Source organism: Callorhinus ursinus, unplaced genomic scaffold (genome assembly GCF_003265705.2).
Source record: "Callorhinus ursinus isolate GAN/ISIS: 27379988/994484 unplaced genomic scaffold, GSC_fseal_2.0 scaffold6, whole genome shotgun sequence".
NCBI lineage: Eukaryota > Metazoa > Chordata > Mammalia > Carnivora > Otariidae > Callorhinus > Callorhinus ursinus.
Window position 1 is genome coordinate 65,496,189 of NW_027397068.1, and position 22,965 is coordinate 65,519,153.

The following is a 22,965-nucleotide window of genomic DNA, read 5'->3' on the forward strand; positions in this document are numbered from 1 at the left end:
TCAAAATATGAGGTGAGTTGATCATTTTTGTAGTCTGGAAACAGAAGGACAATGAAAACTGCCTCTTTGCTGTGGATGTTGTCACATTGAGTCTCTTCTGATAGTTTTGTGGGGACTCTTATCATCGGTTCTGGTCAGAGGTCAAGTAGCATTTGAGTTGGGTGGAAGGAAGCTCTCTAAAGTGGCAAAGGTCAATCCTTAAATGCCATCTTGGGAGAGCACATCATTCGTTCCTGGGCTGCCTCCCACCTCCCTCAGAATTTTGAGAGTGAAATGATCTGGACGAGACACTGCCTGGGCAACATTTTCGAGACATTGGGACTACAAAGAATGCTCTGTGTTTAATCTTGCTCTGCACAGCTGCACAGAAAAAGATTGTTTAAAACTCTTCTTTATATTTTGTCTTTTGGGGGAACCCTGTCAGGAAATTTATGGCCATCCCTTGGAAGTCCCAGTCATTCGGGAGCAACTAAACCACTATCGGAATGTGGCCGAAAACGCTCGAAGTGAACTGGCGGCAACTTTGGTCAAATTTGAATGTGCTCAGTCTGAGGTAAGACTGCATCTTTGTGACTTCAAAATGGACCATTTTATCTTCTAGAGTGAAGCTTTCTTCTAGAGTGAAGCAGAGTGTAGAGGTGATTAGAAATAGGACAGCTTTACACCTTTTGGCAAAGGTATTTATTCCTCTGGTTCATCTACTCCCCTTGTAGAGAACTCTTGAAAGGTTATGCATTTGCCGTGGTTCAAAGCAAAGTGATGTTGGCTGGTTCCCAGATGTCCGAGGAACTTCACAGCCTTGAGAGACCTGGAGGCACCTGATGACTTTGGTTGAAGCTGCCTTGGTGTTGGGGTATTTTTAGCATTTCCCTGAATGTGTACCTTTAATGTGGTTTGCTTGCAATCTGGAGGTTTTAGAATGGAATGCTGGATCCCTTCCTACTGCTAGTTCTGATTGGCTGGGGGAAATTCTAGGATGATGATTAGGATCCATCTTCCCTCTGGGCTGGATCAGGTCTATTGTGGAGTTTCTGAGAGAGTCTCTCTAGAACCGTTCTGCTCATAGCCTGGTGGCCCTGAGGGGTCCGGGGCTTGCTTGTGAGGTAACTAGCTCTTTCACTGGACTGCCAGGAGTCCACTGAGATGATTTGATACCTTTGTGTGTGTGTGTGTGTGTGTGTGTGTGTGTGTGTGTGTGTGTGTGTGTGTGTGAAAAATTGTATGCATGTATACTCATAGTTCCAAAGAAGTACATGCATTCATAAAGTTTTCTTATAGGGTGGCTCTGATATCTTAATAGGGCGTATACGTTGTTCAGTATTTTGATGCCACAGAATTCATAAAGGTTAAGATGTTTCTTTTGTATAAAACCTATAAGGATTTTCCTTTTCTTCCATATTTTCCCCAGAAATTGGAATGTTATTTTTTTATTATTAATATTTTTTTATTGCCCACGATAAGGATCCTGAAGGCAAGTGGGAGAAATACAGTGACATATCAAACAGTCTGTATCTACTTAGGAACCAGTTGTGGTCCTGAAATTACAAATATCTTAGCTTATAGGTTTCTTGTTTCATTGTCTGTCAGCAGCAATAGCAGCAATGCAGATTTAGAAAATGAGTTACCATTGAAAAATATCGCTTTTTGCAAAATACACCACAAATGTCTCTTGAGTGACACTAAATCACCTCGAGACATTGCTCAGTTGGTTTTGAAAGAGACAGAATATAAAGTCCATTGTTTAGGCATATGTTCCCATCTGATAATGTAGATACAAATATGAAAAAAAGAAAATAAAGTTGGATTAAGTCATGAACGAAAGAGTGAGATTTGAAATTGTGGTTTTGGGTTTCTTAAAAGTACTTCACACTTAACACCACTGAAGTCTTTTCCTCCTTCTTATGGCTTTTCCATGTTAGCTTCGGGACCTCCGATCCAGGATGCTTTCGAAAGAAGCCTCCTGTCAAGAGTTGAAAGCTGAAATGGAGAATTACAAAGAAAATAATGCTAGAAAATCATCTCTCCTCACCTCCCTGAGAGACAGAGTTCAGGAGCTGGAAGAAGAATCAGCAGCACTTACCACTTCTAAAATTAGAACCGAAATCACAGCTCACACTGCAATCAAGGAGAATCAGGAGTTAAAGAAGAAAGTTGCAGAACTAGATGAGAACTTACAGTAAGGGTATTTCAATATATCTTGTAGTTGTTAGCATGAAAATACTAGCTCCTGATAGCAGGATATGCCCTTGAAGGTACTGGCATGTTGTTGCCTTATTTGGCCCTGGAACTCAATTTGAAAAAAAAAAAAAATCTTGAAGCTCAAATATCTTTGGAGTCTTGAAACTTTTTCTCAAGCTCGTTTCCAAATGTTACCAGGAATCGTAACAAACAAGGCATTGTCCTAAACATGTTTATGTCCGATTGATTAGGGCTGCAAATGCTCATATACTGAATTTGGAAGATTTTCTGTAAGTAGAGGTTTAACCAGAGGCAGTGAAGTGGCACACAGAGGGAGGTGTTTATTCAAGAGCTGGCTATAAAACTACCCTGGAAGCCCAGACCACTCCAGACCACCCCGAACACTCCTCGTTAGCTTTTATTGCCCGTTTATGCGGAAAACTCACGAAACCTTAGTTTTCCACACTTAGTTCTGGCAAAAGGTAATTATTGAGACAAAACTGGGAACTAGTTGTTCCAAAAATATACTTTTAAAATTCTGCGCGTAATGAATAACTTTAATAATAAGATGCTTGATATTTATTTTACTTATTCCATCTTAAAAAAACAAAAAACCCCAGCACCACCACTCCTGTTCTCTTTTTCTCCCCCCATTTACAGCAAAACTCCTTAAAATGTTTGTACAGACTCATTGTCTCCAGTTCTTCTTCTCTCTTCTCTCTCGGGTCTCCTCCACTGAAACCACTCACTGTGGTGACCCATGACCACACACTGCGGATTAAATGGTCAGTCTTTTTTTTTTTTTTCTTAAAGATTTTATTTATCTATTCAACAGAGAGAGAGACAGCGAGGGCGGGAACACGAGCAGGGGGAGCGGGAGAGGGAGAAGCAGTCTCCCCGCGGAGCAGGGAGCCCGATGTGGGGCTCGATCCCAGGACCCTGGGACCATGACCTGAGCCGAAGGCAGACGCTTAACGACGGAGCCACCCAGGCGCCCTAAATGGGCAGTCTTTGTCTCACTTGACTTACCAGTATGTCAGGCACAGTTGGTCTCTCTCTCTGAACCACCCGCTTCTTCTGGCTGCTAGGACACTCCCCATGCCAGCTTTGTATCTTTCATTTCTAGCTGCCCTGCCATAGTCTCTTTCATTTTCCCCGTCTCATCTCGTTGACTTCCAAAGACTGGAGTGCCTGGGCACTCAGTCCTTGAATCTCTTCTGATTTCTATCTAAATTCAGTCTCTCGGTGATCTCATGACTTCAAGTATGATCTAAATGCTAGTGATGCCCACATTTCTGTGACTAGCCTGGATCTCTTCTCAGACCTCAAGAAAGACCCACATATTTTTACTACCTACGGGGCCTTAGCATGTGGATGTCCAGTGGGCATCTCACACTTAACATGGCCAAAACGGAGCTCCTGCTGTTCCCACAGAACCCTCCTGCTCCTTTCCTCACCTCTAGTGATAATTCCATTCCTCTAGTCCATCAGGTCAACAACCTTGGTCATCATCCTTGGTCCTCTTGCTCTTTCACACTCTGTGTCTGATCCTTCAACAAGTCCCCTCATCTCTACTTGCAGAATAAATCTACATTTTGACTACTTCCCATTGTTGCTCTCATTGCCACTAACCTGATTCCAGGGACTACCATCTCTCTCCGGGATGTTTGCAGTAGCCTCCGAAGTGATTTTCCTGCTGCTGCCTGTGACCCTCGCAGCCAGAGTGATCCTGTAAAAACACAATAGATCTCTTTGGTCCTCTGCTCAGAGGCCTGCAGTGACTTCTCTTCTCTCTCAGGGTAAAGACAAAGGATATTCTAAGACCTAGAAGGCTCATCCTGACCTGGTTTTGCTTCTATTCTCTCTTTCCATTCTTTTCGTTTCAGCTCACTGGCTTCTTTGCTGTCCTTTGAACGTAACAGGTGTGTTCCTACCTCAGGACTTTTGCACTTGCTAATCCCTTGGCCTGGAAAGCTCTTCCCCCAGATACGGCATGGCTGCCCCTCTGCTCCCTTTAGGTCTTCACTCAGAAGTTGCTTTCTCAGGTCTTCCATGAGTGACTACATCTAAAATTTTACTCTGCTCCCCTGCCAAATATTTCTTCTTCCCTTTCCTGCTTAATTTTTTCTCTCCAGCTTTTTTGTTTTTTTATAACAGTATACATTTCACATACATTGATTTTGATTATTGTCCATCTTCCTGACTAGAACGTAAGCTCCGTGAGGGCAAGGATGTTCATCTGTTTTGTTCACTACTGTATCTTTAGTACCTTTGATTGGGCTTGGTGCATAGTGAGTATCCAGTAAATATTTACTAAATAAATGAATAATACAAGTGATATGTACTAATTGTAAAAAAATTTTTTTAAGATATAGAAAATTGCCAAAAATATTAAAATTATTCAAGACCTTATGATTTCTGAAAAGCTATACTTCAAATTTTGGTGAACAGGTTTTCAGGTAGTTGACATCATATAATGAACTATGTTTTTTACTGAATAATATGTTGTAGACATATATTTCTTAAGATTTTATTTATTGATTGATCTGGAGCCAGGAGGAAGGGCAGAGGGAGAGAGAGAGAGAATCTCAAGCAGGCTCTGTGCTGAGTGTGGAGCCCAACATGGGGCTCGATTCACGACCCTGAGATCATGACCTGAGCCAAAATCAAGAGTTGGGCACTTAACCAGCTGAGCCACCCAGGCGCCCCTATGTTATACATATTTTAAAAAGTCACTCATAGCCCATGGTACCCATTGCCTGACATATCATAATTTACTTACCAGTTCTTTTTGTTATTTCTTGCAGACATTCAGGTTAGTTTCACTCAAAGAATTATTATAAACCAAGTGTATTCATTTGTATTCATATTTTCACAATGATGTGATTATGTCCTTAGGGTAGATTCCTAGGACTTTGTTGGGTCCAAGTGAAATGCAAATAGAAGTGGGAACAGTTCAGCCACACTTGGGATGGAGAAGCAGGATTGAAGCCTTGGACTGAATGGGTGGATTCATACACGTAAATCAATCCATCCACATCATGGCATTAACTGTGCTTTTCGTGAGCCAGAGAGACTGAATAAATTTTACCTTTTATATGCTGAAAATAAGAACTTAAGAGATATATTGATGTTGGTCTTTTATTGTTATACATTTTTCTAAATAGAAATATGATATGCTTTTGAGTGTATGCAATTACATGCTTTGTTAATCTTTGAATAGAATGAAAGAATTTGCAGTAAACAACATGGTAAAAAGGGAAAGCAATAATCATGTTTATTATCTAGGGTACTGAAAAAATGATACCAAATTACTGAAATGATTCTAATTTGCCTTTAAAGTATGTCTGTCTTTTGATGATCTCTTAGTCTCTAACATTTAAAGCATTAGAAATAGACCGTGCTATTTCAGCAAACCTATCTGAGATTTGAAATGAAATATTCATAGCAGAGCATAATCAACTGATTTTCCTTGACTGGCCCATCTCAATACTCTTTAAACACTCTGGATGTATGAAAACTAATAATGGTCTTTGCTGGTGATTGAACATCTCTCTCTTCTAGAGAGGGGGATCATCCACTGCTCCTGATATATTTTTTATTATAGTTATGCTTGGCCATGACCCAGGGTATGCCCTAAGTAACCCTTATATAGATCACTGCATAGTGTCTGAAAATAAAGCAAAGGATGATACGCTAGAAGAAATATAGCAGTACTGTCCTTCTTCTTCATGAGGACCCAACAGAGACCCATGACTATATACATCCATTGTGATCTAGAGATTTCCTGCCACTTCTGCAGATCCTAAATGGTCAAGGACAAGAGTCAGAGAGTCTGTCTCCTTTGCTGTTACTAGATCTAAGATGCCATGAAGATTTTTGTACATTTCTGCTAAGTGTAGGTGTCTGGCTTTGACTTTTCTCCTTCCTGTACAGGGCTCACATGACAATGATGTGCTCTGTGTCCAGGAAACTGTTGTGATGAAAGTGATGATTGGATCAGAGAGCTTAAGTTCTGAACTTTGTTTGACGAATGATCTCTTCTATAGTGTTACAACTTGACGTATGTGTTATTTGCCCTATAGAAAGTGTTTAAAGGAAAATGAGGAGAATAAGAATCAAGTCTCGAAGAATTGCAGGAAACATGAGGAATTTCTGTCTCAACTTGGTGACTGCTTAGATCCAGAGAAGAAGAATGAAAAGGCATCAGATGAAGATTTAATTCTAAAGGTGTATGCACATGAAAAAGACAATAAGTGTAGCGGTCATTCTGACATATGCCCTGAACGGAAGTGCTGTGTTTGAGTCTGGGGGTGGCAGAGGAATGGGACAGTAGCCCAAGTATGGCATTAATTGACTGTGTGACCTGGGACAAACCTTTTCACCTCTCTGAGCTCTATTCCAAAATCCTTTCCAACATTGTTTGGGATTAATTACTCTCCAGAAAAGATTAATTGTTTTGTCTAAAATATATTTAGGTTGCCAAATACAGTTAATTATTCATCTTAACAATGTGTTTTAGGGAGTTTTTTTGTTTTAGTTACAGACAGAAGCATACACACATGCAACCCAAACCAAAACCAGCTGTGTCATTTTTCGGATACTTACTGAGTATAAGGTTAAGATTAGTTCTAAAGTACTTTTTAATTTTCCATTGAAATCAAATAATAAAAAGGTTGCCAGTAAGGTGGAAATTAGTTGGATCAGTGAATAATTCACTTGGCACATAGTGATTCTTTAGGGTACCTGACAACGTTGGAGGTCCCACCCTGTCTTTGCTTATTTCACACCTTTCATATCCTTGCTTCCTGACAGATCTCCTTGCCCCCAATCTTTTTTATTAAAATTGAGGCGTAATTGACATGCAACATTATATTAGTTTCAGGGGTACAGCATAATGATTCAGCACTTCTATACACTGTGAAATGATCACCATAGTAAGTCTGGTCACCATCTGTCACCATGAGAGGTTACAAAAAACTTATTTTTTTCTTGGGAGGAGACCTTTCAAGATGTACTTTCCTGGCAACTTTCAAATGTGTACTAGGATACTGTTGACCGTAGTCACTATGCTGCACACCACATCTCCATCACCTATTCATTTCACAGCTGGACGTCTGTACCCCCCAAACCCTTCCCCACTGGCAACAACCACGCTGTTATTCTTATTCATGAGCTTGTGTTTTGTGTTTTGTTTTGTTTGCTCATTTGTTTTTTAGATTCCACACATAAGTGAAAGCAAAGAGTATTTGTCTTTCTCTTGACTTAGTTCACTTAGCATAATACTCTCAAAGTCCATCCATGTTGTCACAAATGGCAAAGTTTCATTCTCTTATTTTTTTTAAGAGAGTGCAAGTGGTGGGGGAGGGGCAGAGAGAGAGGGAGTGAGAGAGAATTTTAAGCAGGTTCCACACCCAGCACGGAGGCCAACGTGGGGCTCTATCTCACGGTCCAGACAGAGATCATGACCTGAGCCAAAATCAAAAGCTGGACCCTTAATGGACTGAGTCACCCAGGCGCCCCGCATATATCTTTCCTAAATAGTGTTTTTATTTTCTTGGGATAAATACTCAGAAGTGGAATTGCTGGATCATATGGTAATTCTATTTTTAATTTTTTGAGGAGCCTCCATACTGTTTTCCACAGTGGCTGTACCAGTTTACATTTCCACCCACAGTGCACAAGCTTTCCTCTTTCTCCACATCCTCTCCAACAGTTACTTTTTATCTTTTTGGTATTAACCATTCTGATGGATGTAAACTGAAACCTCATGTGGTTTTGATTTGTATTTCCTGGATGATGAATGATGTTGAACATCTTTTCATGTGTCTGCCATCTGTATGTCATCTTTGGCAAAATGGCTATTCAGGTCCTCTGCCCATTTTTTTTTTTTTTTAAAGATTTTATTATTTATTTGAGAGAGAGAGAGAAAGAGAGAGCGAGCATGTGCACACACGTGAGCAGTGGGGAGAGGCAGATGGAGAGGGAGAGGCAGACTCCACTGAGCAGGGAGCTGGACGTGGGGCTCAATCCCAGGACCCTGAGATCATGACCCAAGCTGAAGACAGACGTTTAACTGACTGAGTCACCCAGGCATCCCTGCCCATTTTTTTAATTGTATTTTTTTCCTATATGCATTCTCTATATATTTTGGATATTAACCTCTTGTCAGGTATATGATTTGCAAATATTTTCTTCCCATTCAGTAGGTTGCCTTTTCATCTTGTTGATGGTTTTCTTGGCCATGTAGAAGCTTTTCAGTGTGGTATAGTCTCACTTGTTTATTTTTGTTTTGCCTTTGCTGTTGGAGTCAGATCAAAAAAAAAAAAATTGCCAAGACTGATGTCAGTGAGTTTACTGTCTGTGTTTTTTTCCCAGGAATTTTATGGTTTCAGGCCTTATATTCAACTCTTTAATCCATTTTGAGTTCATTTTTGTGTGTGCTATAAGATAGTAGTCTAGTTTTATTCTTTTGCATGTGGCTGTCCAGTTTTCTCAACATCACCTATTAAAGAGACTGTCCTTTCCATATTGTATATTTTTGCCTCCTTTGTTGTAAATTAATTGACCACATGTGTGTGGGTTTATTTCTGGTCTCTCTATTCCATTCTGTTGATCTATTGTCTGCTTTTATGTTGTTACCATACTGTTTTGATGATGATACCTCTGTAATATCGTTTGGAATCAGGGAACAGGATGCCTCCAGTTTTGTTCTTTCTCAAGATTGTTATGTCTATTGAGGCTCTTTTGTGGTTCCATACAGACATTATCACTGTTCTGTGTCTCTGCAAGATGCCATTGGGATTTTGATAGGATTGCATTGAATCTATAGATTGCTTTGAGCAATACAGACTTTCTAACAGTATCAACTCTTCCAGTCCATGAGTGCAGAGTATCTTTCCATTTATTTGTGTCTCCTTCAGTTTCTTTCATTAACCCATGCAGCCAGTCTTAAAGGCCCCATCTCGGAGTTTTATTAGTAAGCTTCCCAACTGCACTTCCAGAAAACTGCAAAATCATTTCCGTTAACTTGAGGATGTGTTGCACTTGGCTGATGGGTTTTGATAGCTGAGGCGTGACAGCCTTGAGGGTGCTGGATGCATCTCCTCTTCCCTGTTGCACACCTGTGACCGGGAGCCTGGCTGTGAAAGTCCACAGTGCAGTGCAGTTCGGGAGACTGTTTTTAAAGCCACGTGATGGGGAGAAGAAAAGAGAACAAAGAACCTTCTTCTTTCATGACACCCTTTCCCCCTGTCAGAGACTAGCTCCAGGTGCTAACCTGGGAGTTGATACTGTATTAATTATGCCTCATTGTCTTCTGTATTTCCAATGCTTTGACATCCGGGGCCTTGCTGACCCAGGAGAGACTGACTCAGAGGGTTAGCCAGTTCCTCGTCAGTGATCCTCCTGGGAGCCCGGCTTTCATATGCAAACCAGCCGCTCCCACATCCCCAGCCCCAGTTTCTATATCAGGCTCTGGGCCGGTTTCTGTATCAGGCTCTGGGCTGCTGTCCGCCTTCCGCCTTCCCTGATCACCACGGGGCTAGGTACCCGACAGCTAGGGACAGCCCTTACACTCCTCAGAGTACTAACTAGCTAGTCCCGAACCTGCTCACCTCGCCTTGCTCACTCCCTCCTATGCAAACCACAACAAGGACTCTTGCCTCTGTTTTCCTTTGCTGTCCTGTCTCCTGACTGACCCATGCTTCGCTGCACGGCCTTGTACGGCAGGGCGTGCCCCCCCTTCTGGAAAACTGTGAGTAACAAACTGTTTTTCGAGGGCAGCTCTCTCCAGATCTGTTCACCGCACCATATGTGAATAACAAAAGAAACTATATTTTAAAACAGATACGGGAATTCTAGGGCTTTAGCATCTCAAAAAAAAAAAAAAAAAATCGCTGGCCAAGAGCAGAAAGGTTGCTATCTTATCAACACTCACCCAGGTGTTTCCCCGGAGGAGTGGAACAAAACCACTCCTTCAATTTCAAAACCCATTTCCTCCCTTTTATAGCTCTCCCAACCCCATGTGCACCCCCCCAAGAAACCAAAGAGGCGTTCCTAAGGACTTAGTTTGACATCCATTTCACAGGTATTTAGTGAGTGACTACTATAGGCTAGACACGATTCTGGGTGCTGGTGGTGCCGCAGTGAATGGGATAAGACTAAATCTGTGCTCTCCCAGAAGTTTCGTTATTGTGAGATAAAGATAATGAGGACAAAACAAATATCCACTATTATCCCACCTAGTAAATGGGGTTGTGGGGGTAGAGGGTGAGGCAGGGTAGAGGCGTGGCAGGCTAGTTGAGGCAGATCGGCCGAGGATTGCCCCTCGGAGGTGGGGACTTCTTTTTTTTTAAGTTCACTTAATTAACATATAATGTATTATTAGTTTCAGAGGTGGAGGTCGGTGATTCATCAGTCTTATATAACACCCAGTGCTCATGACATCACATGCCCTCCTTAGTGCCCATCCCCCAGTTACCCCATCCCCCCACCACCATCCCCTCCAGTGACCCTGTTTGTTTCCTATGATTAAGACTCTCCGATGGTTTATCTCCTCTCTGATTTCGTCTTGTTTTACTTTTCCCTCCCGTCCCCTAAGATACTCTGGTTTGCTTCTTAAATTCCATATATAGGTGAGATCCTATGATACATGTCTTTCTCTGATTGGCTTATTTCCCTTAGCATAATACCCTCTAGCTCCATCCTTGTTGTTGCAAATGGCAAGATTTCATTTTTTTGGTGGCTCAGTAATATTCCATTGTGTATATATATATATATATATACACCACATCTTCTTTATCCATTCATCTGTCGATGGACATCTGGGCTCTTTCCATAGTTTGCCTATTGTGGACATTGCTGCTATAAACATTGGGGTGCAGGTAACCCTTTGGATCACTACATTTGTATCTTTGGGGTAAATCCCCAGTAGTGCAATTGCTGGGTCATAGGGTAGCTCTGTTTTCAATTCGCTGAGGAGCCTCCATGCTGTTTTTCAGAGTGGCTGCACCAGCTTGCATTCTGAGGTGGGGACTTTTGCAAGATGTTGGGGACTGAGCATACACATATGCGGAAATGTGTTCAGGAGAGTGGGAACAGCCCTGAGTTGGGAGCAGGGCACCATGTTGGCCGGGTGCTGAGGCTGGCCACTTCCCCAGATACTGACTCTGTAATGTGGGGTCTCATCTCTTCCTGTAGGCGTCCTCACGGCCCTCCAGGAGGACCTCCAGGCTTAGCGGTCTGCAGGGCTGGTTCCCTGGGCCAATAAGCCTGTCTGATTTCATTTTCCCCTCCTTGTAAATCTTACAGATCTTACTCCTGCTTTCAGCTGACAACCCAAATGCACAACATAGAGGGTGAAAAGCTCTGCTAATCCCAATGATAGCCACTGTTTGAGCATGTTATTCAGGATTTTTCTATGCTTATATTAATTAGAAGGATTTTCTTTTTAAAAAGAGAGTCCCACTTTCTTCTGTGTGTGTTTCCCCCAGTGCCAGGTAGCGCCTTGCATGCAGTTGGCGCCAGTGGACGTGGGCAGAATAGAAGTCCCTTGCTTCCTCCCCTGCTGTAATCTCTGTAGAACATCACCTTTCCTCTATTATTTAAGCCAGGGGCTTGCTGACGCTTGCTCTGTCGGGAAGCTTTTGGCAAGACTCTCAGCAGTGTTGCCTGGAGCTATCTTTTGATTAATTTTAATTTGATCACTGGGTCTGTGCATAACAATAGTTTAGAGGCTGCTTTTGAAAATGTGTTCTTTTGACTGGATGGAGGGATAGTGCTTTCACTGGTTTCATGTGATCATGCAGTCAGCGGGGTACATAGATCAGAGTTGCTTAGAGGAAGCCGTGTGAAATTGCTAATTTTTATAGGATTGCTAATATTATAGTAATTGCTTTCTCTGCAGCTTAGAGAGCTTTGCGAGGAAAATGCATTCGTGAAAGGACAGATTGTTACTCTTGAAGAGACTATAAATGTCCATGAGATGGAAGCAAAAGCTAGCAGAGAAACCATCACGAGGCTGGTTTCAGAAGTAAACAGAGAGCAGAAAAAAGCTGCCTCCTGCACCGAGGAGAAAGACAAGCTGAACCAGGTACAGTATGTGAAGTGTGCATGTGCACCTGCGATCATGTTTATGAAGCAGAAATTGAAAACCAGATGTGGGTGAGCACACTGGCGTTACTGACCACAGTTTCAAAAGGCTGCTGTCAGCAGGAGGGCTGGTGGCAGCATGGGACGTGGTGACCCGAGCAGGCCGTTGGGTACATAGTTTTTTCCTAATTAGAAAAAAAAAAAAAAAAAAGACACACAACACATTTAAAAGTAGAGTTTGTAGAGAATTTTGTCCTGCTTTAGTTAGACTCTAAGGATTTTTGAAGCTCAAACATTAACTTTTTTTGAAAAGTAGGTAATGCATCCACCAGATACAAAATTCCAAATAGACATAAGGGTATATGGTGAAAATCGTCCCCACCCCCCCACCCCTCCCACCAGCCACCCAGTTGTTCTCCTCAGAGGCAACCTCTGTTAACAATTATTTTTTTTATATACCTTTCTAGAAATGTTCTTTGATGTGTATACTTATTCTTTTTCTTTTTTTAATTTTAATACAAATAGCAACATGCTCTGCATTATATTTTTCCCTTCATTTATTTTTTAACACAAAATGGTAATATACCACACACTATTATAAGCAAGGCTGCTATGAATAATCTTATATTTTTTGGCATGCATGAGAATATATCAGTAAGACAAAAACCCTAGAAGTATACTTGCAGGGTCGAAGGAGATGAGTGTTACTTAGAAGAGACCATCAAAGGGAAGTTCCTCAATGCTAGACCGTTATTTGTACAATGAATTGCTTGATCTTTTCAAATTACCCCAAGCTCTGTTTGAGCATGCCAATTAATACTGTATGTTTTTTAACACTATATAATCTTTCAATTAAATTTTTATATTTTTGTGACAAAGAAACTAATTATGGGATTAATAATAATGGTGAATTTTCAAAAGCAAAAGTGAGCCAATGCAATCAGTTAACAAAGTACGTAAGAGACAATTAAGTGGTAAAGGAGATGTAGTTCAAAATTAGGAAATGACTGGACTGGATTCAGGTTAAATGATTTTGGCAAGGGCACTTCAAAGCTTAAGTTGTAGACTTCATGTTATAGGCAAGTCATGCTAGATTGTTCCTTGTTGCTGACACTAAGTTTGCCCATCTCTTTAGCATAAAGGGACATTTTTTTTTCTTCTGCAGTTAAATAAGGTATCTCTGGGCATATTATTTCTGATAACTGGCAGATTATTTCTGTTCCCCATTGACTTTACTGAGTGGTGTTATCATCATTGATTTTTGTCTGGATTAATTTACATCATGGGTGGCAAAAAGGTAATATTCTAATTTTACCATTCCTTCTGCTTATTAGCTGGCATTAAAGCTTTTTATTTCTTTTCTTTTCAGTTCTATGGACCCATGGATTTTTATTTACTCACTGTGTTACCATCAATTACTTTTTTTTTTTTTTTTTGGTGCTCCAAATTCACTATATTGGCTCAGTAGCAGCCCCTTTAAGATGGTCTCTGTGACCTTGTAAACTGACTCTAGTCTTTTAACAGTTCTTTGCTTTTTCTGACAGAAGTCATCGCCTCTTAGGATCACTTAGAATTTTCAGATTACAGAACTAAAATCAGCCTGTATTGTAGGGAGCGTTGGTGCCTTTTCCTGGAGAATGGTGCTTAAAACCAAGATTTAGGCTCTCGGTGTGCTCATTGCTATTGGGCTGTCATTTCTTTAGGTGACCAGAGCTAGAAATACATTTTTAGTCATAAACTGATACTGGTATTTTTTAATTAAAAGCGATACTTAGAGTTTTCCTAATATCTTTGTGTTTTATATTAGTATTGTTCGAATCTTAATCATAATATCTACTCATTTGCTTTGTCTTAAAATATACATAAAATTATTTCAAAATTACGCTTTTAACATCTTACCTACCAGTGAGCCTTCTGAGTGAAGTTTTAGGCTCTCAGATTTTTTTACATTAATACTGTCAGCAATCATTAGTATAATAGTCACCATTTATCGATCACTTACCATTAGCACAGTCATTGTGCTGAGTGTACTTTGCTCAAGTTCACATAGCTCGTAAGTGGCAAAGCTGGGATTTGAACCCTGGTCAATACGTTACTTTGCTGTCATCAGTAATCCCTTTCCATGTATAGTCAGCTATACCCTACATATCTGTCTGATGCCATCTTGTCAGCAGGACAAGAACAGTAAGTAGCTATGCAAATTTCCTCAGTGAATGAATAACTTGAATTTGATTACAAATTGTAGTTATTAAAGTATCAAGCCTTGGGGCGCCTGGGTGGCTCAGTTGGTTAAGTGACTGCTTTCGGCTCGGGTCATGATCCTGGAGTCCCGGGATCGAGTCCCACATCGGGCTCCCTGCTCAGCAGGGAGTCTGCTTCTCCCTCTGACCCTCCCCCCTCTCATGCTCTCTCTCTCTCATTCTCTCTCAAATAAATAAATAAATAAAATCTTTAAAAAAAAAAGTATCAAGCCTTGAAAATTAGGCATTATTTAATATTTACCTATACGAAAGCATTTCTGAAGATAAGCAGTAGGAAATGAGAATGTGTTATAAGAGCACATTAAAAAAAACGTAACTTATTTCTTATATGTATCTTTACTTGTAAATGATGCAATGTTGTTCAGACTTGGAAACACATTCGTTTTGGGATGAAGTTCCTGCCAAAATAATAAAAATTGTAAAAAAAAATGGGCAATAAAAAACTTGAGGTCTTTTTAAAGTGCTCATTCATAGGATTATGACTCCAAAGATTGACTACCGAAAAATACTGTCAAGTGGTTTTACTGACATTAATGGCCTCAGGAAGAGTCATCATAATGCTTTCTAAAGCTCTGTTTTTGTGGTAGGACTTACTTTATTAGTGAAGCCCAGAATGACTGCAGAAGTAGTACTATTTGCATGCTGGGGTCCTGTTTTTACAAAACACAACTTTTCTCATTTTCTTAATTACTCTACTTACTTTATGACTTTTACTTTATGAAAATTTTCCAAATAAAAATCCAGGTGATTTATTATATATATGGTAAATATATTATTTGAAAATCTTAAGTAGTTAATATTGAAGTATGTTTTAACAACTATCAAAGATTGGCAGTTTTTCTTTCATTTATTTTGAAATAATCCAGTGTTGAAAAGAGTAGGCACTTTCCCTAAAACAAGCCACACACGCATTTCCTATAGGCCATACAAGTTCAGATCAGCAGATCAGAAACTAAACTTACTTATGGGATTTCAGACAGCTTCTTTTCCTTCATGCTGTTCACATTAGCTTTAATTCTCGTAGCTAGAATCGAAGCTAAGAAAGAATATTGGTAGGTCTGGTTTGGAAGGATGTCCCTTCTGCTTGTTTGGTTTTTTACCATGAAGTAGCGAATGGAAGAGAGAACAGCCTGAGACAGTTCACAGGGAGTAGAGTGGTTAAGAGGCTAGGCTCTCAGGTTTTTATCTGGGCTCCAGAGTCATTTGGCTATGTGATCTGAGGCTTATGATCTTATCTCTTGGAACCTCAGTTTCTTGTCTGTAAAATAGAAAAGTAATTTAAGGATCCATCTCTTAAAATTATTCTTAGCACTAGATGACATAATATACACGAAGTACTCAGGACATGCCCATCACATAATTGATGCTCAGTGTTTTTATTTCCTTTTCCTAATTGTTTACATTCACCCAGGGATCCAAAGAAACAAATTTATTTTAAGGGTATAGGCATATGGAAATAAGTTCCTGGAAGTGAGGATTTATTAGACAGGATAAATTACTAAAGAAATTGAAGGTCTCTTTACAATCCTGGAATCATGATGTTGGCAGTGACCTTAAGGTCTTTTAGAATCTAGATCATGTAACCCTCTATGTGAAATCAGAATCATCTTTAAAATGTCACTGTCTAGCTAGTTTCCAGCCTTCACTTGAACTCTTCTATAGACAGGGAACCCACTACTGAACAAGGAGGTCCATATTCTCTATATAGTTTTTTTTTTTAAAAAGATTTATTTGAGAGAGAGAGAGAGAGAGAGAACAGGTGGGAGGGGCAGAGGGAGAGGGAGAGAGAATTCCAGGTCAACTCTGCACTGAGTGCAGAGCCCAAATGCAGGGCTTGATCCCACAACCATGAGATCACGACCTGAGCCAAAATCAAGAGTCAGCCACTCAACCGACTGCACCACCCAGGCGCCCCTCTCTGTATGGTTCTAATTGTTTGACAATTCTTCATTATAGCAAGTCAGAATCAGGATCCCCATAATGTACATCCTCATCTTGGTTCTGTTTTCATGAAACTTCATAGAATAAATTGAAATCGCTTTCTTATGGCTAACTTCAAAGCATTTGCAGACATCTGTTGTGGATTTCTAAGTCTTTTCTTTTGGCTAAGCAGTCTGTATCTCTCAAACTTTGAAACTTCTTTCTTATCATCTGTGAGGTTAGGAGAGTTCTAGCCTCTGGGTGAGGAATTAAAATGAAAATAAACACTAAAATCATATCTTCTTGTATTATAAAAAATGAAACTGTTCATAAGACTCTGAAATAAAATTTAAAACCCTCTCTCCTTCCACTTCTAGTCTCACTGGGGCATTCCTACTTTAGCTTCTGACAGTTACCGTTGAGACTTTAAAGGAATACATTTCTATTCTTGATTCACCAACATGAAATGGTATTTTTAGACTTTTTGCTACAATGTGGAAGAATTTAATGCCTTTTACTTTTTTACTTCCCTCTCTCTACTTCCCAGTTTTACTTTATTATTGTATTTACATTGTCAAGGTTTATAATATTTACATTCTGTTCTGTAACTATAATTAAGTCTTCCATGCTTTGCCTTTAGATTCACTCTATGCATCCAAAATAAGTTAAAACAGCATTTTAAATAGCACAATTACATAAATGTTTTTATTCTGGGTGTAATGCTAGCATGTGATGCTGAACCCATTCCATTTTGACAATGTCCCTCTTAAAAGTTCCAGCTGGGAACTGTCCATGGTCCTCCAGGCACAATCTGACCAGTTCAGAGCGGAGCGTTTGCAGTACTATAGTGAAGCCCAGAACACAGTGGCCTCACGGGCAGCTAAATTCATTGTCAACTTGTATTGTGTTTGTCAATAATGAGAATTTCAAACTTACACTGAATTTTTATTATTTTCCAAGGTTGATGGTGTCACTGGGACAGCCTAAGGGGTGTGTATGTCTGTGTGTGTGTTCCTATCACTATTGACTCAGCACTTTAAATGGACCAGAATTTCCTGGTTGTTTTCATAGTTGTCTCTGTTCTATCATATCTTCCTTCCATTTCTAGTCCCCAGCTACAGGTCCCTTCTCTAGAGATGATCAGAACTGGCAGTCGCTTGTGCTTAGTTCTAGAGAGATGCTCTTTTTATGTAAGTACAATGGCGCTAGACACATGGTTAGGTACCTTACTTTTTTCACTGACTGTATCTTGGAGAGTCTTCCATATCAGTACATAAAAAATTTCCTCAGTTCTTTTTAGGAACTACATATGTTCTATGGTACAGATGTCTCATATTTGTTTAACTGGTCACATATCAGTGAATATTTGTGTAGTACCTAATCTTTTGCTGTATTGTAATGGAATAACTTTAAAAAAATTTTTTTAAATTTTAATTCGATTAATTAACATATAGAGTATTATTGGTTTCAGAGGTACAGGTCTGTGATTCATCAGTCTTATATAATACCCCATGCCCATTACATCACATGCCCTTCTTAATGTCCATCCCCCAGTTACCCCATCCCGCCACCCCTCTCCTCTCCAACAACCCTCAGTTTGTTTCCTATGATTAAGAGTCTCTTATGGTTTTTCTCCCTCTCTGGTTTCGTCTTGTTTTATCTTTTCCTCTCCTTCCCCTATGATCCTCTGTTTTGTCTTAAATTCCACATGTCAGTAAGATCATATGATTATTATCTTTCTGTGATTGACTTATTTTGCTTAGCATAATACCCTCTAGTTGTAATGGAATAACTTTGCACATACGTCATTTTCCATATTCAGTAATCTATCCTGCAGATCTATTCTTGGGACTGGAATTGCAGGACCATGGGGTATGTGCATATTCTATTTTGTTAGATGTTTATACCAGAATTACACCTATCCACACTCCCACCAACAATGTATAAGAGCACATGTTTGGGGAGAATTTCTGAGTTTATTTCTTAATTTTAAATGCAGTAGGTAAAAAAAATCAACTGGTTTTTCATTTTACAAAAATTTTTTTTTAAAGATTTTTATTTATTTTTCAACAGAGAGAGAGAGACAGCGAGAGAGGGAACACAAGCAGGGGGAGTGGGAGAGGGAGAAGCAGGCTTCCTGCCAAGCAGGGAGCCCGATGTGGGACTTGATCCCAGGACCCTGGGATCATGACCTGAGCCGAAGGCAGACACCCAACCGACTGAGCCACCCAGGCGTCCCATCATTTTACAAAAATCTTCTAAGGTTGGATGAATTAAACTCAAGCCAGAGGTTCTCCACTTGGATGATAATTAGTCATGTATTTTTGGTAGTTAGCAACACTAAAATAGGAAACAATTGCATTTTAAAAACAAACCTTTGAATGGTTTTATCACATAATGCATTTAATTGGGAATTAACACAGAGATGCATATAATTGGGAAGGTAAATCGAATGCCTTAGTCATATTATTTACAAGTGCTTTTGTTAAAAGTGGTTGTGAAGGGGTCATTATTCATTTCTTGCATTGGTAGGACAAATGAAAAGTTAAAAGAATTTGGTTAAACAAGTCATCCCTATCACTGTCTCTCTAGGGGCTGTCCTCTTTTGCAAATGTTTTGCTTTGTGGAGGTCAGCCCTGATTTTGCTCAGAGGGTGCTACCTCTTTCTTATTCTGTGTGTCAGTGTGGTCTGACAGCAGTCCCCAGGGCCTGGCCAGTGATACCGATGTCACATTACTTGAGTGGATCCTTGAGGTAGCCATGCAACCAGACTCCACTCCAGCGCTCTGCCAGCTCTGTGGGTAATTGCGTTTGTAGTCTGAGGATTTCTGTTTACAGCAGATCAGCCCAGTGCTCCTAAATCCTGAAGCACTTAATCAGAGCGCTGAGGCAGGGGCCGTCCCTAAGGCCTTGCCCCTGGCTCCCCAGGCCTGCACTTCATGTGAGAAACACCATAGAGTTCACTGGGCTGAAACAGGTCCAGAAAAGAAATCCGGCCTGCTGCCACGTGCCACGGTATTTTATGACCACAAATTCAGTTTTCTGATTTCTCCAGTCATAAAGTTTTGTGCTTTGGATTTGTTGGGGACTGTTTGGGCTCTTGTCTTGAGGGCAGGGAGACAATAGTCTGATATTGGGGTTGGAACAAATTCCTCAGAGCTGGAATATTTTAACTGGTTTAATGGTCTCCTGGCGTAAGCTGCCAGTTGATATATTTTTTTGTGTGTATTTTGAGGACCTTTTGTATGTGGTTAAAAATATCACTCCCTGGGTCATGGAAACTCCCCTCTTTTGCATTAGGGGTTTTCTTTCCATAGAATATTCTATGGAAACATCCTATGTTTTAGGGCTTGGAGGGGATTAGAATTAATTTTCATCTCTGCATCATTGAATTTGGGACCTTCAGTTTTCTAACTGCATGTTAGACGGTCATTTCTAAGTAAAGTAGGGGCCTAATTTATTATCACCAGTACTGATACTGGTTACCTGAATTGAGTAGCTGTTGTATTACTATCCAAAAAGACATCTGTGAAGTGTTAAAATACTGTATTTGTGATAAAGTGTCCTTGACTCTACCTTAAGAGCCATAATTTAATTAGCAGCAGTGGGGCTTCTCCACAAAAAGGACTGGTATCGAAAGGGAAGGGGGAAATGAAGCTGTTGCCAGGACCTTGAGAAGCAAAGCATTTCATGAAATAGGTTCCACAATTAGTTTAGCCATTACTTTTCTGAAAAGGCCAGTCTTCTTTAATGACCTATCCACACTCAATGACTTTTTATTTCAAATTGATGCCAGGGACTTCCTTGATTTAAAAAAAATCACCAGAAAGAAAAAAAAAGTAAGATATTCTCTTTTTTAAAAAAAGTAAAGAAGTAGACCCAGCAATTGCACTACTGGAGATTTACCCCAAAGATACAAATGTAGTGATCCGAAGGGGCCCGTGCACCTCAATGTTTATAGCAGCAATGTCCACAATAGCCAAACTATGGAAGGAGCTTAGATGTCCATCAACAGATGAATGGATAAAGAAGTTGTGGTACACACACACACACACACACACACACACACACTAGAATATTAGGCAGCCATCAAAAAAATGAAATCTTGCCATTTGCAACAACGTGGATGGAACTAGAGGGTATTATGCTAAGCGAAATAAGTCAATCAGAGAAAGACAAGTATTGTATGATCTCACTGATATGAGGAATTTGAGAAACAAGACAGAGGATCATAGGAGAAGAGAAGGAAAAATGAAACAAGATGAAACCAGAGAGGGAGACAAACCATAAGAGACTCTTAACCTCTGTGTAAGACTGATGAATCACAGATCTGTTCCCTTGAAACAAATAATACATTATATGTTAATAAAAAATTTTTTTAAAAAGCAGGCATATGTGATAACCAATGATAACCTGTTTTTTGCAAGCCTAAATTGGGGGTGCATCTTTTAAAATGAGGGTTTTTTTTAAAAAAAACACTTTGCAGATGATTATCTTGGCGTACTTGAGAGAAGCTGCACGGGCATAAAATCAGTTGTCTTAGTGTCTTCCTGTCTTTCACCCAGGGTATTTGTCTTTCTCTCTACTTGCTAAGAACAGGAAATTGCAAAAATAAAGATTTAATCGGTTAAAAAGAAAAGAAAAGTAGCATTTCAAGGAACATCTTTCTTGTCTCCAAGCTGTTGGTGGAGATAAATTCCTTCTGAAGTTCAGTTCTGGTGCAAAAGGGATGAGGGCATTTTAACTAACAGCCTGAAATGTTACTGGCCTGTTTAGACATGGAATCTGTTATTCAAAGATAGTGTTTCTTTTTTGTTGCTTTTGACCCTAACATACTATTTGTAATAAATAACAAATTTTATTTATTTATTTTTTTGCCAGTTACCTAGGCTGCAGTACTGTAGCAGTGCTGTTTAACAAGTTGTTTATTCTTATTTAATGTGAACTCGGGTATTTTAGAAATCCCTGTGAACAAGTTGCTTTTTTTTTTAAATCACTTTTAAAGATGCCCCTTTTATGCCTCTTTGGATCCTTCTAGATTATAGTACATAGAAGCAGGTGCACAGGTAGCCTCCCTTATGCCCTTCATTTATTTTTGTGGACCTAACAATACACATTATATGCTTTCAAATTATTATTCTCAGTGTGGTACTTTATTTCCCTCTACTTTTATTTTTTATTTTTTTAAAGATTTTATTTATTTATCTGACAGAGAGATACAGCGAGAGAGGGAACACAAGCAGGGGGAGAGGGAGAAGCAGGCTTCCTGTGGAGCAGGGAGCCCGATGTGGGGCTTGATCCCAGGACCCTGGGATCATGACCTGAGCCGAAGGCAGACACCCAGTGACTGAGCCACCCAGGCATCCTATTTCCCTCTACTTTTAATTCTCCCACCCACCGAATGGCTGATATTTCTGTCTCTCTTTTTCAGGTTCTATCCATTTTATGAGACAAGGAGATACACAGTAAATGAATGTTGAAAGAAAGATCTGATTTTCCTTTATGCCATGATGTTTTTATGAAAACGCTACTCTATTTAGAATAGTATTAAGGAGGCATCTTTATTCAGACAATTTTTAGTGCATAGGACGCTTTTAGTAGGTAGGACTCTGAAAGTTTACTGTTTATTCAGAATCAATTTCCATGTATGTCAAGCTTTAGAGCAGATAATTCTGTAAACATTTTCTATCTATGGATTGCCTTTTACCAGCATGCTAGACAGCAATTTGTTTTTATTAATTCTTTCTCAAGGTCCACACAGGAAAGGCTTATAGGTCAGTGTCCTTTTCTTAGCTCTGGTTTAACATCCCTTCTCTTTCTTAGACACCTACAGTTAGCTGACATCGCCTTTACAATTCAATAACTTTAGGAAAAGATGGTGGGGAACTTACAGTTAAACAGGGAATGTAAAGAATTAACCCTCACTCCATGAAGTCTGTAAGCAAGGTAAATAAAAAGCAAATGCAAGCGTCCCTCAGTGGCTGCTAAGGTTCCTGTCTTCACTGTCTGTAATTGTTTTCAGGACTTGCTCCGTGCTGTAGAGACCAAAGGAGTTCTTGAAAGGGAAGTCAGGATCCTCCAAGAAAGGCTGCTTGCTGGCCAACGGGTCTGGGATGCTTCAAAGCAGGAGCTGAGCCTCTTGAAGAAAAGATCTTGTGAGTTGGAGAAGAGTCTGGAGGCCAGTCTGGATGCGGCTGCAGCCTCGAGAAGCCAGTACTCCTCATTTAGGGAGGAAGTCGCCACCTTGCTTAGAGGCAGTGGGGACACGACGGGGCCCACGGAGGATGCCGTTGTGGAAAGGATCCGAGAAATGACCAGCCAGGAAGAGAGCAGGAAAAGGGTGAGTGGGAGGTGGCTGCTTGTAAGATTCTTGAGGACAGTCATTTGCTGGATCATTTAAATGTGGCTTTTATTACTTTCAATTATATAGCATACTTTGGCAGCCTGGAGAGTCACTTAAGTGACAGCTGACTACGATGTGGGTTCTGGAGTCAGAGCTACGTGTGCTCAATCC

At 40.1% G+C, this 22,965-nt stretch overlaps 1 protein-coding gene across 5 annotated transcripts in view; it reads left to right on the top strand.

The window, feature by feature from the left end:
• Positions 1-22,965, top strand: part of CCDC170 (coiled-coil domain containing 170) — a 106,621-nt gene that overhangs the window by 40,943 nt on the left and 42,713 nt on the right. For all 5 annotated transcript variants that reach the window (XM_073894095.1, XM_025866337.2, XM_073894094.1 and 2 more), the window contains 5 exons: positions 425-553; positions 1,920-2,176; positions 6,264-6,408; positions 12,086-12,271; positions 22,474-22,791. In XM_073894095.1, coding sequence (XP_073750196.1) covers positions 425-553; positions 1,920-2,176; positions 6,264-6,408; positions 12,086-12,271; positions 22,474-22,791 — 1,035 coding nt within the window. The remainder of the gene's footprint in view (positions 1-424; positions 554-1,919; positions 2,177-6,263; positions 6,409-12,085; positions 12,272-22,473; positions 22,792-22,965) is intronic.